The sequence below is a fragment of the Vipera berus genome (assembly GCF_964194415.1).
Source record: "Vipera berus genome assembly, chromosome: 3".
Taxonomy (NCBI): Eukaryota; Metazoa; Chordata; class Lepidosauria; order Squamata; family Viperidae; genus Vipera; species Vipera berus.
The window spans coordinates 158,692,422-158,711,270 of NC_138204.1; the positions used below are offsets into that span (position 1 = coordinate 158,692,422).

General features: G+C 39.7%; 1 protein-coding gene across 1 annotated transcript; it reads left to right on the forward strand.

Annotated features, from left to right (window-relative positions):
* Positions 1–295: 295 nt before the first annotated feature.
* CBLN2 (cerebellin 2 precursor) lies at positions 296–7,228 on the forward strand (the record flags this gene model as incomplete). The annotated part of the gene is made up of 3 exons (XM_081325336.1): positions 296–631; positions 6,440–6,559; positions 7,031–7,228. The coding sequence occupies 3 exons, from the start codon at positions 296–298 to the stop codon at positions 7,226–7,228; spliced, it is 654 nt and encodes a 217-aa protein (XP_081181462.1).
* Between the last annotated feature and the right edge of the window lie 11,621 nt (positions 7,229–18,849).

Consider the following 18,849-nt stretch of genomic DNA (forward strand, 5'->3'; position numbering starts at 1 on the left):
TGCTTAGTTCTGACCGCCCTTTCTTCGCTCTCTTCCCTCCTGCAGGCTGCAACTGCTGCGCGCCTCCCGCCTTCCTGTGAAGTCGCCCGTTTGCCCCGTCCGTCGCTGAGGGAAGAAGCGCGCGCGCGAAGCGAGCGAGCGAGCGCTTCGAGGGGCTCGTGCGGGTCCTCAGGCGGGGCCGAGCAAAGCAGAGCCACGGCTTACGCGCCCGCCCGGAAAGTAAAGGCAGCTCTCGTTCGCTGCCGCCCCGCCGCCCCCTTTGGACTCCGCGGTTGGTGACGGGCCCTGCAACACGATGCCCGGGCGGCGGTTGTGGTGGCGGCGGCGGGGGGCGCTGGCGGAGCCGGCTGTCAGTTACTCCTGCATGGCGGCGGGGCTGGGCTTTTTGCTCTTCCTGCTGCCCACCAGTTGCCCGGCGGTGGGCGCACTGAATGACACCGAGCCCATCGTGCTGGAGGGCAAGTGTTTGGTGGTATGCGACTCTAGCCCGTCCGCCGACGGCGCCATTACTTCATCGCTGGGCATCTCCGTGCGCTCTGGCAGCGCCAAGGTGGCCTTCTCGGCCACGCGCAGCACCAACCACGAGCCGTCTGAGATGAGCAACCGCACCATGACCATCTACTTCGACCAGGTCAGGTGGCGCGCCAGTCTTCTTTCCCTCCCCTCCCAACCTGGCTCTTGGCTAAGCCCCGCCCAGAATCAGTAACAAAGTCAAAGCCCCGCCCAGCTGCCCTCCTTACCTCCCTCCCCTTTCACTCAGTAAGCCTTCATCCCATCCAACCGCCAACCGTTTTGCTCCTGCTCCCCCTTGTGTTAAGAAGAATTGGTCACACATTTCTGGTCCTTAGCCCGATCTTCATTCTCCTCCTGGCTGAGACCTTCCCCTTGGCATCTGTGACCGCTATTCTATTAATTCCCCAGTTCTGATCTCCCGAAACACATATTTCCTCTCAATTCAAGTGTCCCATATTATCTGCACCAGTTACCTATGGTCTTACTTTGTATTCTCTGCCCACATTCCAATTAAACCCTCCTCCATGTGTGTCCCCTCTGCTAATGTATCTTATTTCACCAGAGTTCTTTGTCAAGTTCAAGCTTGCTTCAGGAATCTTAAGAACAATCCACTACAGTAATTCACAGCCAGCATCTTGGCAACACTTGTTTCTCATTAACTTCTTGGATGAGAATCATGATTTTATTAATTTCCTTTTAGTGTGTCCACCAATACCGCCAAGGACACCTTTCTCATTTTATTGGAACAAGCTTGACTTCAGTGCATGTGTCCTTTTCTAAGACATAGCTACATCTCATTTCTCCAGACTGGTGACTCTGGGACATCCTTCTATAAAGTGGAGAGGGAGGACAATCTGTAGAAATCTGCCCACATGCCAAGTGGGGACAAGCTGAAAAATTTAATAAGGAAATCTTTAAAGAACCTATTGGGTTCTTGTCAGTCCAGAAATAAAAAAAGGACGCACTGGGATTTTTAAATTAACTATTTATTAAATCATTGTATAGATACATATGTACACCTCAGGCTAATTGCTTAAGTAGATTAAAATAATTGTATATGCATTGTGTGTACTATTGTTGCATTTTATCTAACTCCTCAACGAAAAATAGCTTCTTCAAACCTTTAGGAATTTTATGTTAAATATATTTTGTTGTAATATAAAAACAGAAAATAAAAAATTATGGCAGCATAAATTGGCAGAGTTTTAATATTAGCAGAATTATTCTGAGTCTTCTGTGATACACAAAGGCAAATAAATATGTCAGTTATTCTAGAAATGCTTTATGCCTACCATTTTGTCATATTCATACCTTCAACTCATGAAACATTATCTTAAAATATTAAATTTATAGTTTCATAATTGTTCTTGTATGTACACATAAATTGTAAAAATTGGTAGTTTATGTTTAGAAGAAGCTGGAAGCTGGAATCCTATATCTAAGAAAATAAAGTCCAGTTTATCCAGTCACACAACAGAATTTTTTTACATGTGTGCCCAGAAGGACACTTCACTTAATTCCTTAGGAGTTAATTCTATTTAAAAAGGGCACAGAACTGCAGATTTTTGAGAAGTAAAGAAGTTTTGATTTCTGTTTGTTTTGTAACATGAAACCTGTTTTAAAACAGGTGAAGATAAGCTTGGAAATTCACAAGCAGACAAAACAAATGAACAGAGATCCTCCCATTTGGAAGCCTACCTATTCAAAAAATAAGACCCCAGAAAAAGTGTTAGCAAATAGTTATGCATGAATATGGATTATAGAGAAGATTAAAGATCTGATTCTGCAGATAAATAACTAATTGTATGAAGAACTTTAAACATTATTCTGGAATGTTGATTAGATTCTCAAGAGTCTGTACTTTCTTTCTCATATTTTTATGTAATCTGCATTGTCTGGATTTAAGAAACAGACTGCACTATGCATTATATTGAGATGAAGACATTCCTTACCTTAAAAAAAAACTGTTCACTCTTTCTGCTTTTCTGATACTGATGATGCTTTGAATCATTTATGACCTGGCATCAGGTATCATTTTACATTCTTATAATTGGCAATTCCCCTTCATGGATTACTGCCTTGTCGTGGCGAAGGGGCTTGCGTAATTCAATGAAGCTATGAGCTATGCCGTGCAGGGCCACCCAAGACGGACAGGTCATAGCTGAGAGTTCTGACAAAACGTGATCCACTGGAGAAGGAAATGGCAACCCACTCCAGTATCTTTGCCATGAAAACCCTATGGACAGTACCAAAAGGCAAAACGATATGACGCTGGAAGATGAGCCCCTCAGGTCGGAAGGCGTCCAATATGCTACTGGGGAAGAGCAGAGGGCTAGTACTAGTAGCGCCAGAAAGAATGAAGCGACTGGGCCAAAGCCGAAAGGACGCTCAGCTGTGGATATGTCTGGTGGTGAAAGGAAAGTCCGATGCTGTAAAGATTTTTTCTCCATAGGAACCTGGAATGTAAGATCCATGAATCAAGGAAAGCTGGACGTGGTCAAACAAGAGATGACAAGACTGAACATCGACATCTTAGGTATCAGCGAACTAAAATGGACAGGAATGGGTGAATTTAATTCAGATGACCATCAGGTATACTACTGCGGGCAAGAATCCCTCAGAAGAAATGGAGTAGCCTTCATAGTCAATAAAAGAGTAGGAAAATCAATACTGGGATACAATCCTCAAAATGACAGAATGATCTCAGTTCGAATCCAAGGCAAACCATTCAATATCACAGTAGTCCAAGTCTATGCCCCAACCACCAGTGCTGAAGAGGATGAAATTGACCGGTTCTATGAAGCCCTACAGCACCTTATAGAAGTAACACCAAAAAATGATGTCCTTATCATCATGGGGGATTGGAATGCTAAAGTAGGAAGCCAAAAGATAACTGGAATAACAGGCAAGTTTGGCCTTGGAGTACAAAATGAAGCAGGGCACAGGCTGATAGAATTTTGTCAAGAGAATACGATGGTCATAGCAAACACTCTTTTCCAACAACCCAAGAGACGGCTCTACACATGGACATCACCAGACGGTCAACACAGAAATCAGATTGACTATATGCTCTGCAGCCAAAGATGGAGAAGCTCTATACAGTCGGTAAAAACAAGACCAGGAGCTGACTGTGGCTCAGACCATGAGCTTCTCCTTGCAAAGTTTAGGCTTAAACTGAAGAAAGTAGGGAAAAGCACTAGGCCAGTCAGGTATGAATTAAATCATATCCCTGTTGAATATACAGTAGAGGTGACAAATAGATTTAAGGAATTAGATCTGATAGACAGAGTGCCTGAAGAACTATGGACAGAGGTTCGCGACATTGTACAACAGGTAGCAACCAAAACTATCCCAAAGAAAAAGAAATGCAAGAAAGCAAAATGGCTGTCTGAGGAAGCTTTGCAAATAGCTGAGGAAAGGAGGGAAGCGAAAGGCAAGGGAGAAAAACATAGATATGCCCAATTGAATGCAGAATTCCAGAGAATAGCTAGAAGAGATAAGAATGCCTTCTTAAATGAACAGTGCAAAGAAATAGAAGAAAACAATAGAATAGGGAGGACCAGAGATCTTTTCAAGAAAATTGGAGAGATGAAGGGAACGTTTAATGCAAAAATGGGCATGATAAAGGACCAAAATGGCAGGGACCTAACAGAGGCAGAAGAGATTAAGAAGAGGTGGCAAAATTACACAGAAGAACTATACAAGAATGAGCTTAACGTCCCAGATAATCACAATGATGTGGTCACTGACCTCGAGCCAGACATCCTAGAATGTGAGGTGAAGTGGGCCTTAGAAAAGCTGAGCAACAACAAAGCTAGTGGAGGTGACAGTATTCCAGCTGAGCTATTCAAAATCTTAAAAGACAGTGCAGTAAAAGTGCTACACTCAATTTGCCAGCAAATTTGGAAAACTCAACAGTGGCCACAGGATTGGAAAAGATCAGTTTACATTCCAATTCCAAAGAAAGGCAGTGCCAAAGAATGTTCAAACTATCGCACCATTGCACTCATTTCTCATGCTAGTAAAGTCATGCTTAAAATCCTACAAGCTAGACTTCAGCAGTATGTGGATCGAGAACTACCAGAAGTACAGGCAGGATTTCGAAGAGGCAGAGGAACTAGAGATCAAATTGCCAACATACGCTGGATCATGGAGAAAGCTAGGGAGTTCCAGAAAAACATCTACTTCTGCTTCATTGACTATGCTAAAGCCTTTGATTGTGTGGATCATAACAAACTGTGGCAAGTTCTTAAAGAGATGGGAGTACCAGACCATCTTATTTGTCTCTTGAGAAACCTATATGCGGGTCAAGAAGCAACAGTGAGAACTGGACACGGAACCACTGATTGGTTCAAAATTGGGAAAGGAGTCCGGCAAGGCTGTATACTGTCGCCCTGCCTATTTAACTTATATGCAGAGCACATCATGAGAAAGGCAGGGCTAGATGAATCAAAAGTTGGAATTAAGATTGCCGGAAGAAATATCAACAACCTAAGATACGCAGATGATACCACTCTAATGGCAGAAAGTGAAGAAGAACTAAAGAGCCTCTTGTTGCGGGTGAAGAAGGAGAGTGCAAAACTTGGGTTGAAACTTAACATTAAGAAAACCAAGATCATGGCAACTGGCCCTCTCAATTCCTGGCAAATAGATGGGGAAGAAATGGAGGTAGTGACAGATTTTGTTTTCCTGGGCTCCAAGATCACTGCAGATGGGGACTGTAGCCAAGAAATTAAAAGACGCTTGCTCCTGGGGAGGAAAGCCATGGCAAATCTAGACAGCACACTAAAAAGCAGAGACATCACCCTGTCAACAAAAGTGCGTATAGTCAAGGCTATGGTCTTCCCAGTTGCAATGTATGGCAGTGAAAGTTGGACCATAAGAAAGGCTGAGCGCCAAAGAATTGAGGCCTTTGAACTATGGTGCTGGAGAAGACTCCTGCGAGTCCCTTGGACTGCAAGGCGATCAAACCGGTCAGTCCTAGAGGAGATCAATCCTGACTGCTCTTTAGAAGGCCAGATCCTGAAGCTAAAACTCAAATACTTTGGCCACCTAATGAGAAGGAAGGACTCACTGGAGAAGAGCCTAATGCTGGGAAAGATCGAGGGCAATAGAAGAAGGGGACGACAGAGAATGAGGTGGCTGGATGGAGTCACTGAAGCAGTAGGCGTGAGCTTAAATGGACTCCAGAAGATGGTAGAAGACAGGAAGGCCTGGAGGAATGTTGTCCATAGGGTCGCGATGGGTCGGACACGACTTCGCAGCTAACAACAACAAATTGGCAATTGCCATTTTCTTTACCACTAACTCCATGTTCAAAGTTTCTGTGGGTTAAAATAGATACATCCTCCTTATATGTTCAAGCTTCATTGAATAAGTTTTGTTTTAGGATGGGTGTGAGAGCAGAAAAAAAGAATAAAGAATGCAGATTAAGAACGCTACTTACCTTAATACCTGAACTCCCTTCTCCACATTTCATCCCATGCAACATTACTAAGCCTGTTTCATTTCACATTAATGCTGCAAGCCCCAAGAGACACAATTAGTTTTAATGCTGTTGTGTGAAAATGTAAAATCTAGTGGCTTGTTCAATGGAATATTTTCCTTCTTTGTGTATATCTCAGCAATGATTTGATCTGTTTTTTCCTTCACTGTGCAGACATAGGCTGCCATCATATGCCTTTCATGCTCTCAAAGAAGCTTTGGGTGCACCACTGGGTAAATCAATCAGCTGTCTGAACCGATCCTTTTACAACACCTTAGGAACTGGCTCCTTCCCCCTGCAGTCCATTTTAATTGTACAGCAAATGCCAGTGGTTTTGCACTGCTGGGAGAGCAGGGGAGGGTTGTCTGAGAAATGTCTTTCCTCCACCCCACTCTCTATTTAATGAAGGAACAACCTGATTTCTTTCCTTTTCTCCTCCAGGTATTAGTTAATATTGGGAACCATTTTGACCTCGCTTCCAGTATATTTGTAGCACCAAGAAAAGGAATCTATAGCTTCAGTTTCCATGTTGTGAAAGTATATAACCGACAAACTATCCAGGTATGTGCCAACATTAGGAGTTCCTTCTTAGAGCAGTCGTTTCATTTCACAAAATCATTCATACAAAAGACTTATCAAATAAGGCAATGAGGAATGGACCCATGCACTAAATCATTTATTAGTCTACTGTTTAGCAGTGTTATAAAATGGGCTTATTTGCCTTGGTAAGGGGTATGATTTCCATCCCTGGTCAGTCTCCTTTGACTGAACTAACTGAGCGTGGACAGCCTGATCTGGGAAGGAATTTGTAGATCATCTGAAACCTTTTCAGTATCATCCTGTATGAGAGAGATATGTTCTATCCTACTTGTCACCTGCTCATTATGTTGGGTTTCCTGCATGTAGAGACACTGACTTCCCTTTGGTTATAATGTACTATGTGAATGTGTGTTTGTATGCTATATTGGAGTATAACTAAACTTTTAGATAAATCTCATGAGACCACTTAGTTCATTTTTTTTTGTACCGCAGGTCAGTTTAATGCAAAATGGCTATCCTGTGATTTCTGCTTTTGCTGGAGATCAAGACGTTACCAGGGAAGCAGCCAGCAATGGAGTTCTGCTCCTTATGGAAAGAGAAGACAAAGTGCATCTCAAGCTGGAGAGAGGAAATCTCATGGGAGGATGGAAATATTCAACCTTTTCAGGGTTCTTAGTCTTTCCATTATAAAGAAAAAAACAACAAGGTGAATCCTAACCTGCAAGCTGGAACAGGAATTCAGTCCTCAAGTGACAACAACAAATCCCAAGAAACCTCTGCATCCTCCTAGAACTGGGCTAGACCTGCCAATAATTCCAAACACCCCATCAGACTGCCATCACCGAAGGAGGGGAAGACTTCTTGATGCCACTCTTTGTGTTAACTCTTGACAGTTCCTTGAGAAATCTGCAGATCTGATTAGTTTTAGATAACAGTCATCCTTAAGAAAAAAGAAGTTACCAACCTGAGCAATTCGTACCTGTGATTGTAAAGTCAATTTTGGATTTTATTGTTGGGATTTCATTTTATTTTTTCCCTTTCTTCCTTTTCTTGTCTTAAGGAAGGGATACATTAATTGGGACCACAGAAGTGTTTGTAATGGACTTATTCCAAAGCCAGAAGACCCTGATCTCTGATGATATGTTCCTATATGTTTTCTCTTTTTGTGTTTGCATAGCCTTAAAAAAAAGAACAAACAAAGCACCAAGATAAAAATAAGAATTTTTCAATTATTCACACTTCAAACCTGTATCTTCTGGGGAGGGTAATTTTTGGACATTACTGTGTCAAGAAGTGCTTTATTCAGTGAAGCAAATTTTGCACGATTGGAACATATTTTATTTTGTGTTACTCGTGTTTTCCATCATCTTTCTTTCCATATGCTGACTGTTCTTGTGCTAAAGAAGAAAGGCGATTTGACCCATATGATAAAGCAAGCACATATATACTCTGAGGCTTGCAGTGAAACTAACCATTGAACGATGTTGCTTGTGTTATCCAGCTGATTTAATAGAAGCATTTGTTGGCACAGTGGAAGACAATACAGCTTGAGTTGGAAAGGCAGCGACTGATATTTCTTACATTACCTGAATCGGAAGGTTGTCAATATCTCAAGCAAACATGCTGTAAAATATAATATCATTTCTTTGCAACACTGGGCATCTTTTGCTGCTTTCCTGATATTTATTTGATGGATTAATTTACTTATGTTTATATATGCTGTGATTTGGCCTCTCTGAGTGTTCCCACAAGTTATCTTCCCTCCAGGTTAAATAAAAAAACAGATTCACACCAAATTTGCTAGGACCAGACCGTTTGTGTGGCAGAATCAGGGACACTGAATTCCTTTGAAAGGTTACAAAGATTATGTGGTTCAACTATAAATATACCATAATTTGTATATATTTTTCTTTCATTTTTGTTGAAGTTTCCCCAATTAACTTCCAAAGACCTTTGAGTAGTCTTAATCCAATACTGTATACAGAAAGGTTACTGATTTCAAATAACAAAAAGAAGAAACCTCAGGCTGAGTTAAAATTCACCTTCTGTGTGTCAATGTAACCAAAATGCTGATGAACTTTAGATTCAGAATAAATGGGTTTCATGTCCAACTTGCCTTTTTTTTACTTTTATGTAAGTGTCAAAGGTAGCTGGGCAACACAGAGAAAATTGCATTTTGGTCTGGAAAAAAAAGAGAAAATAATGAGAATTTGGAGGAGGGGGGCTGTTTGCTTTTAACGTCCGATCTGTTTTTAAAATTCATATTTCAAATATGTCTTTGAGGAGCTAGGTAGACTGGTATTTCATTTAATTTTTCTTTAAATAGATTCTTGCTTCCCTTTTCAAGAAACTAAAATGGTGCAAATGTTTGCAGAACTCAAGAAAGAAATATACTGCATTGCATACAGACATATTTTTTATTCTAAATTTGTCATTGATGGGTCATTACTTATTAGAATAATTATTAGCAGCATATCTGTACTTTGAAATATTTTTCTAAAAAGAGAATTCTAAAAAAAGAGATTGTGTTTTTCTCTTTGCTTATGTTGACTCTGTTTCATACATTGTGGATTTTAAAAATCCAGCCATATACTGATTTTTGCATCAGGGTTGCTTCTAACTCAAATTCTGTAATAGATTCTTTTTTAACCACTTGCAGCAATTTTAACAGGGTCACACTATGTAGAAAATTCCCATCCATATATTCTTAGACATAGGGGTATAGGTTTTTTTAAAAAATAATTCTTGCTGTACTGTAATCTATGAATATAGATTTTAGTATTAAATATGATATAATATTATATAACTCTTATTCAATGTCAAATCTGGACATATATTTCAATTTTTTTACATTGCAAATATATTTCATTACAAATTTTATTACTTTATGGCATGTCATTGAATGCTTCAGTTGAAGTATAAATAGCAGATGTGAAAAACCAGGTAGGTTGCTGGATTAGACTGCTTAGCACACCTGGTCATTGCCCTGATATAAGTCCAACATCTGGAAGGCTGTAGATTTTCCATACCAATATACTGTTTGAACAGATTTTAATGTATTTGCATAATTTCCCTTACCTGTGTTCCTGCATGAATTCATAAACACTGGTTGCAGAAAGCAACCAGAGGAAAGCCAGTTTTTTATGTTTATATATAAAACTGCATCAAATTATTTGCTATGCATTATCTTATTCCAGTGTTCTAATACAACACAAAAAAGAATTATGAGCTAATTCCAGGTTTAATAATATTCAATTTGCTGTTTGTCAGATAGTATTTATACAACCATGAATATCAAATTACATATGTTTATCTAAGATATAAAAGATAAAGGAGGAAATGCAAAAAAGAAAAAAGGAAAAGAAAGGAAAAGGAAAAAAAGAGAAAGGAGAAGGGAAAACCTATGCAAAATATATACATTTAAAAGAGGCAGTAGAGAATTACTAATGTTTCAGTTCTGGTTTGGTAATGACAGTAATTAATTGATACTCAAAATTCAATTATAAATTTGGATGAGGACAGTTTAAATAGGATTTGTGATGCTGTAGTTTCTGCAATAATAAATTTGGTTACAGCTGCTATTGGATTGACTTCTAGCCACAAAATACTGCAAGGTTTTAGGTGAGTCAGAATCTTAAAAATTAGACCAAAATAATTTAAATACTAAGAAGGGAAATGTTGGTTTTACAGCATTTTTTAAAAACCTCATTGGTGATTTTCAGAGTTCTAGTAATATAATAAAATGGATTATTTCAACATAATATTTTGCATTAACATCATATTCAATGAATAATGCAGGAACTTAACTCAGCAATCTCTGCGAAAAGCCTGAAGCTGGATGTGGATGATGGGAATAATAATCCAATATATGTAGCAGCCCATTTTCTAGAATGAAAAGTAATGTTTATTATTTGTAAAGACTACAAAAAGCATTGTTGATGTGTGCAATATGCAAATAGCAGCTGTTCCAGGGATGTAGCATGTATTCAGATTTTTCTAGAATTGAACCAATTTCTTTAAGCTGTTAAACTTCAAAGACAAGATTTGAGACCCAAGCATTTCAGCTGTAGATTTTTTTTATATAAAAATGTAATTATTTTATTTCAGTATTATTTTTTAGCCCATTTTTATTGTCATAGTGTTAAACCTAGCAAGGATGAATTGTATACATCATGTAACAAGAATATTAAAAATAATAGAAGTCACTGATTATTTATTCTTATAGGACGTATTGCAAGACTAGAATGAAAAATACTTATGGACTAGAGTAAAAAGCTTAACTACTGGATTAAATGTATATGTGCATTATATCCAGAAAACTCAACTGGAATTTGAAAAGTTTTGAGAATGATCACAGAGATTTTTTTAAAAAGAAAATAACTACTTTCTGTTGTCTTTTTAAGGTTCATTTTTATATGCCAAAGCACTTAATATATAACCATTGGTCCCGATTGTTATCAATCCACCAATATCTTGAAGCTATCTAGATTAGAGACCTCTAGTTCCATGTAATGCACAATTTGACCGCCTTACTTAATGCCTGTAATTTTTTAAAACAAAATTAAATGTAGGAGATTGGGGTACCATAAAATAGCATGTGTAAAAACACATATAACTAACAAAAGGAAATATTGAAAATTCAGGGGAATCTGTGGGTAACAAACCTTACTGTCGGATCTTAAAAATGATTACATAGCAACTAGGCTGCTGAGTATAATGGGACTTCTAAGTAACTAACTTAGACTTCTAATCTGAGGCAATTGTGTTTGCTCTGCCTATAGCTGTTATGAAAGTAGATAGTGCGTTTATGGCGATGTTATTACATTATGAATTTTCTTGCTTCTTTGGCAATTTCTAAACTGCTGCATGAGAGATTAGTAATCTGAAGGAAATAATTACTGTATTCTGTATTAATGAATATTGCAGGGAGGAAAAAAAACATGCACAAGAGATCCACTAGGCACAATAGAAATAATTTTAGAAATAATTTATTTCTAAAAATTTATAAATTATTTTTTAGAAATAATTTCTAAAAAAGGTATTAATATTAAATTTCTCACTCTTCAGAGAGAAGAATTTAACATTTGTTATGCAGATTTCTCTAGCTTTAAGGATTTTCTATTAGGTAAAAAAACAAAGAAAAACAAGAAATAAAAATAACTTGTGGCTAAAGACTGCCCTCTTAATTTCCTAAATTTTCTTCCTCTGCAAAAGAGGCTTTTGTCTTTGCACTTCATTCTTAGAATGACTTCTAATTTCTTTCCTTTTGTTTCATTTATTGCTGTGTGGTGATGATAACGTTTTATCCCTCCCTCCACTCCATTTTTCTTATATATAACTCCATTTTTCAGCTTTCTTGCTGCTCTGGTTTTCTCATCTGAAAGCTCCAAAGGAAAACCAGTCTTCCCTTGGTATCTTCATATATATATATATATATATATATATATATATATATATATATAATGTTCCTCTGGGGTCCATTTAAGCTCACGCCTACTGCTTCAGTGACTCCATCCAGCCACCTCATTCTCTGTCGTCACGTTCTTCTATTGCCCTCAATCTTTCCCAGCATTAGGCTCTTCTCCAATGAGTCCTTCCTTCTCATTAGGTGGCCAAAGTATTTGAGTTTCAACTTCAGGATTTGGCCTTCTAAAGAGCAGTCAGGGTTGATCTCCTCTAGGACTGACTGGTTTGATCGCCTTACAGTCCAAGGGACTTGCAGGAGTCTTCTCCAGCACCATAGTTCAAAGGCCTCAATTCTTTGGTGACAGGGTGAGGTCTCTGCTTTTTAGAGACATCACTACCTCCATTTCTTCCCCATCTATTTGCCAGGAATTGAGAGGGCCAGATGCCATGATCTTGGTTTTCTTAATGTTAAGTTTCAACCCAACTTTTGCACTCTCCTTCTTCACCTGCAACAAGAGGCTCTTTAGTTCTTCTTCACTTTCTGCCATTAGAGTGGTATCATCTGCATATCTTAGGTTGTTAATATTTTTCCCGGCAATCTTAATTCCAACTTTTGATTCATCTAGCCCTGCCTTTCTCATGATGTGCTCTGCATATAAGTTAAATAGGCAGGGTGACAGTATACAGCCTTGCCGGACTCCTTTCCCAATTTTGAACCAATCAATGGTTCCGTGTCCAGTTTTTACTGTTGCTTCTTGACCCACATATAGGTTTCTCAACAGACAAATAAGATGGTCTGGTACGCCCATCTCTTTAAGAACTTGCCACAGTTTGTTGTGATCCACACAATCAAAGGCTTTAGCATAGTCAATAAAGCAGAAGTAGATGTTTTTCTGGAACTCTCTAGCTTTCTCCATGATCCAGCGTATGTTGGCAATTTGATCTCTAGTTCCTCTGCCTCTTTGAAATCCTGCCTGTACTTCTGGTAGTTCTCGATCCACATACTGCTGGAGTCTAGCTTGTAGGATTTGAAGCATAACTTTACTAGCATGAGAAATGAGTGCAATGGTGCGATAGTTTGAACATTCTTTGGCACTGCCTTTCTTTGGAATTGGAATGTAAACTGATCTTTTCCAATCCTGTGGCCACTGTTGAGTTTTCCAAATTTGCTGGCAAATTGAGTGTAGCACTTTTACTGCATCGTCTTTTAAGATTTTGAATAGCTCAGCTGGAATACTGTCACCTCTACTAGCTTTGTTGTTGCTCAGTTTTTCTAAGGCCCACTTCACTTCACATTCTAAGATGTCTGGCTCAAGGTCAGTGACCACCTCATCGTGGTTATCAGGGACGTTAAGCTTAATATTGTATAGTGTCTTCTGTGTAATTTTGCCACCTCTTCTTAATCTCTTCTGCCTCCGTTAGGTCCCTGCCATTTTGGTCCTTTATCATGCCCTTTTTTGCATGAAACATTCCCTTCATCTCTCCAATTTTCTGGAAGAGATCTCTGGTCCTCCCTATTCTATTGTTTTCTTCTATTTCTTTGCACTGTTCAGTTAAGAAGGCATTCTTATCTCTTCTAGCTATTCTCTGGAATTTTGCATTCAATTGGGCATATCTTTCTTTTTCTCCCTTGCCTTTTGCTTCCCTCCTTTCCTCAGCTATTTGCAAACCTCCCTCAGACAGCCATTTTGCTTTCTTGCATTTCTTTTTCTTTGGGATGGTTTTAGTTGCTACCTCTTGTACAATGTTGCGAATCTCTGTCCATAGTTCTTCAGGCACTCTGTCTATCAGATCTAATTCCTTAAATCTATTTGTCACCTCTACTGTATATTCAACAGGGATATGATTTAATTCATACCTGACTGGCCTAGTGCTTTTCCCTACTTTCTTCAGTTTAAGCCTAAACTTTGCAACGAGAAGTGTTGAACTATTGAATGCCAAACTTTATGTCAAATTGTCAAAATGTGAATTTCATCAAACCCGATTAGATTATCTTGGCTATAGAATTTCCAATGAGGGTATCGAAATGGACCCAACCCGATTAGATTATCTTGGTTATAGAATTTCCAAGGAGGGTATTGAAATGGACCCAGCCAAAGTAAAAACCATAATTGAATGGCAGCCCCCAAAGACCTGCAAACAGCTCCAGAGCTTCCTAGGGTTTGCCAACTTCTACTGTCAATTTATTCTCTCTTTTGCCGAGATTGCTCTCATATTCGTGCTGTATATCAGGATGTCATCAAGGCATACTAGGACCCCTTTGTATAGGTGTTCATGTAGGACCTCATTAATCAACTTCTTAAATATGGCTGGGGACTCCTGCAGTCCAAATGGCATGATTTTGAATTGGTAGCTCCCCAAGGGGCAGTTGAAGGCCATCTTCCACTCATTCCCCTCCTTTATTCTTACCTGGTAATATGCTTCTCTCAGTTCTAACTTGGTGAAGATGCTCCCCTTCGCTAGGTGGGTTAGCAAGTCTTTCAGGAGGGGGAGAGGGTATTTATTTTCCACACTCAAAGCGTTTAGGCCTTTATAGTCCATGCAGAGACGTAGAGACCCATCTTTTTTCTCTTTGAACAACACGGGCTCCCACAGTAGACTTGCCCCTTTCGATGAATCCCCTCGCTAGGTTTGTATCCACATATTGCTGCATCTCCTCCATTTCAAGGGGGGACATAGTGTACATTCTTGGTTGGGGGAGTTTGGCCCCTGGTAACAGATTAATGGAACAATCATTGGGATGGTGAGGAGGCAAGGTATGGCATTCTTTCTCACTCAACGCCTCCGCTAGGTCCTGGTACTCGCTGGGGATGAGCGGCTTGCCAGGTGGCTATAAGGCAGCCATATGCACTTGCTCATTGGGTGGGCTAAAATTCCCTGTAACATCTGTTGAATCAATGGGGGGATCGGGCCCTATGGGTAATCTCACAGTTCTCATTCCTTTTTCCCACCAGATAAATGGCTTCCATTTGTCTAGCCAGGCTAGTCCTGGGATCACACTCTCAGACATCTTTGGAGCTACCAGGAAGCGAATAAACTCCCAGTCCTCGCCTATTTCCAGGCGTAAGGGCTCCATTAATTGCGTGACTAATGTCCCTCCCTCCCATTAGGGAGCCATCGGCTTGCTCGAACCTCACAGGTTTGGAGAGCGGCTTGGCCCGTATGCCCAGTCTCAAGGCACATGACAGGCTAATGATGCATCGGGAGCAGCCGGTATCGAGTAGCACTTTCAACTCTGTGTCCCCGACTTAGGGATTATGAGTTTAGCAGGCAATAAAAAAGGTAGGATGCGTCGACTCACCATCGGGTCATTCTCCCCTTCATCGTCGCTGTCAAAACCAGGTAAATTGGGGGTGGGTCCAGTCAGTGGGCCAGCGTCCTCCTGGGTGGGTGACAAAACCTGGGTAATGGGCTCCTGGGTGGCCCAGTTGGAATTTTCTCTCAATGGCTGCTGTGCGGGTTTCTTCCTCGTTGTTGGATCTGGTCTACTCTGCTGTTGCGGGTAAGGAACTGGGCAGTTCGCTGCTTGATGTCCCTGCTGTCCACATCAAAAGCACTTGATTGGCAGACCTGTAGGTGCTCTAGGTCTTTCAGCAGTAGCAGTCGTTGGGGGTTTTCTGGGTGGTGGTAGCCATCTGGATCCTGGTTTTGGTGCAGCTTCAGGTGGGGGAGGCTTTTTATAGCGGGCAAGCTGGACATCTAATTTCACCACTGTCTGGTACCATTCATGCAGCTGGTCGGGTACAGCTCGGAAGATACATGCCTGAGAAAGGTGGTCATCTAACCCTTCTCTAAAAAGATGAATTATTCATTGCTCAGGCCATCCCTCTATCTGACCTGCCATCTTTCGAAACTCCCGCATGTACTCTAGGACAGGCCGGCCAGCTTGCTTTATCTTATGGATTTGTTCTTCCACTTTGAGGGCAATGGATGGGTCCTCAAATCTTTCCCTCAGCCCCAGGAGGAAAAGGTGGGGGTTCTCCAATTCAGGAGCCTGCTCATTATATAAATTGTTCAACCATTCAGATGCTTCTCCCTCTAGGTTGAATGCAATCACATCGACCATCGCACCCAGGTACAGGTAAGAGTGACCCCAGCAATTAAAGTGAGAGCGTACTTGGTTGAGGAAAAAAAATCAGCTTCTCTGGGTCCCCATCGAAGGTTGCTCTTAAGGGTGGGCTCATCATTGTTTGCTGGGGTCCCCATTGCCGCTGGCCCCACCCTAGTTGTTGCTTCAACGGCTGCTGGGGCCCCCACCTTTCTAATTTTGTCATTAATCATATTCTCCAATTAATTTAAAGAATCAGTTTCCCTTCCGTTAGAAAACCCGCCAAGGTCTTATCTTCTTTAGTTAAAGATGGCCTTGAAAGTACAATCCTACTTGTCCCCCCTCCCAACCTTAAATTCAATCTCTTAAAGCAATACACAAGTTTAACATATGAAATGGCTACTTCTTCATCTCTTGTCAAGCAATAACATTCAATGTTAGCAGCGTTGACAGTCTTCTCATCTCTTGTTTGACCACGTCCAGCTTTCTTGATTCATGGATCTTACATTCCAGGTTCCTATGGAGAAAAAATCTTTACAGCATTGGACTTTCCTTTCACCACCAGATACATCCACAGCTGAGAGTCCTTTCAACTTTGGCCCAGTAACTTCATTCTTTCTGACGCTACTAGTACTAGCCCTCTGCTCTTCCCCAGTAGCATATTGGACACCTTCTGACCTGAGGGGCTCATCTTCCAGCGTCATATCGTTTTGCCTTTTGGTACTGTCCATAGGGTTTTCATGGCAAAGATACTGGAGTGGGTTGCCAGTTCCTTCTCCAGTGGATCACATTTTGTCAGAACTCTCTGCTATGACCTGTCCATCTTGAGTGGCCCTGCATGGCACAGCTCATAGCTTCATTGAATTATGCAAGCCCCTTCACCACGATAAGGCAGTAATCAATGAAGGGGATATGTGTGTGTGTGTGTGTGTGTGTGTGTGTGTATGTAGGTCTTGGTGTATTCAGGTCTTTTCTCATGTAAGATTGAGAGTGTCTTGGCGACGTTTCGACGAGGTCCCACTCATCATCTTCAGGCTGGTGTCTTTGGCTTTGTGCTTGTGCGAGCAAAGCATGAAGCCGAAGACATCAGCCTGAAGATGACGAGTGGAACCTCGTTGAAATGTCGCCAAGACACTCTCAATCTTACACTGGAAAAGACCCGAATATATATATTCTTTATATATATTCAGAATTTTGTAACATCATACCAGATTCCTTTCCAACATAGTGTTAATATTTTTTTAAAACCTAAAACCCCATTGCATTCATATTTGGATTCTCACAGAGGCACAGTGTTTTGATTCTGTCGTTTATGGTATTGGAAGCTGATCACAGTCGCTTGACAGTGAGATGAGTGGGATACAAATTTAATAAATAAATAACCCAATAAATTTAGCAGTATGTAAGTGCTTGCTTAAAGAATATTGATCCATGGAACATAGAAGGTGAGCCTAAGGATTAAACAACATCTAAAATTTATTTATTAATCAAATTTTTATACTGCTCATCTTATCTGCCTGTGACATTTCCTTCCATGTATCTGGAAAACACTAGGTTGGAAAAGGTGACAGGATAACACAAAACATAATCTAATTTACTCAACTAGTGGCTGCTCACTGCAGCATTTATTTTACTCTTTATTTACAAATAAATCCCATAAAATATATCATGAAATTTAATTTACACGATAGCCTAATCTGGATCAAGACTGTTGTGCTTGAGCACTTAATCCTCTACCCTACTTGTTTTTAAGAATAAAATGCTTCTCACTGGCACAGAGTTAAAATACAATATCCTTCCTTGGATATCACTGCCTGATATGTGACTTTTTTACATTGCATAAGGCAGATTGTTTAAACATGGCGTGTTGGATAAAACAACATTTGTTGGGGTTCAGACAATTTAGGCTACTGTATTTCCCCAAAATGAATTTAAGACTGTTCCAAATAGAATGATTGGACAGGGGAAAAAAATCATTTACCCTATTAACATATTCCCAACAAACTACCATGAGCTCTTCTTTTCACAAATAGTTTATTTGAATAATAATTTAATAAGTGTTTATAAATTAAAATGTCATTGTTTATAAATCATAACACAGGACTTATACATAGTTGCTTTGGCTTAACAGGTATGAACCTAAATTTTATGTAGTGTAAAATTGTCTCTAATTTTGAGTTTTATTCAAAGCTCCAGAACTGGGTTGCTTGAAAGGGTAAAGAATGAGCAAGATCTGATGATTGATTGAAGCAAAGCTCTATTGTGTACTTCTGTCTTTGCATTCTGCATTCTGATTGCAGTAAACTAAAAGGAATTATAGAAGAGAAATATTTGCAATGATAAATGTTTATCTATCAAAGCACCCAATACAAAGAATTTAACACGGCAATTTTCTGAACTGACTGATGAATTAGCCACAATAGTGTCTCTAGTTTCCTTTAAGTTAGCAGAATTCAAGTGCCCTGGCATATCTCTGCAACAAATTGTTTATAATGGGAAAATGTTACTTTTTATGGAACAAAACAATTTTTTCCAATATAAAACCAAACTCAGAATAAATAATATTCCAGTATAAATAAGCACTATGCTTATTTTTTGGTTCAGCTAATGAAATGAATTTATTACTTGCATGTAAGAAAATGTGCCAAATAATAGACTTTAAATTCAAAATGTCATATAAAAAAATCATAAATAATATTTGGAGATATATTTTTGTTCAGGCCATTAATTAACAACCAATTAATGCCAGTTTAAATAAATGGATATTATGGCTGCCATTTTCCAACTTGAAATTCCTTTCTTTTAATTTACCTTTAAGAGAAAGTAGAGGCAAAGTGGACTCACTTATTCCACTGTT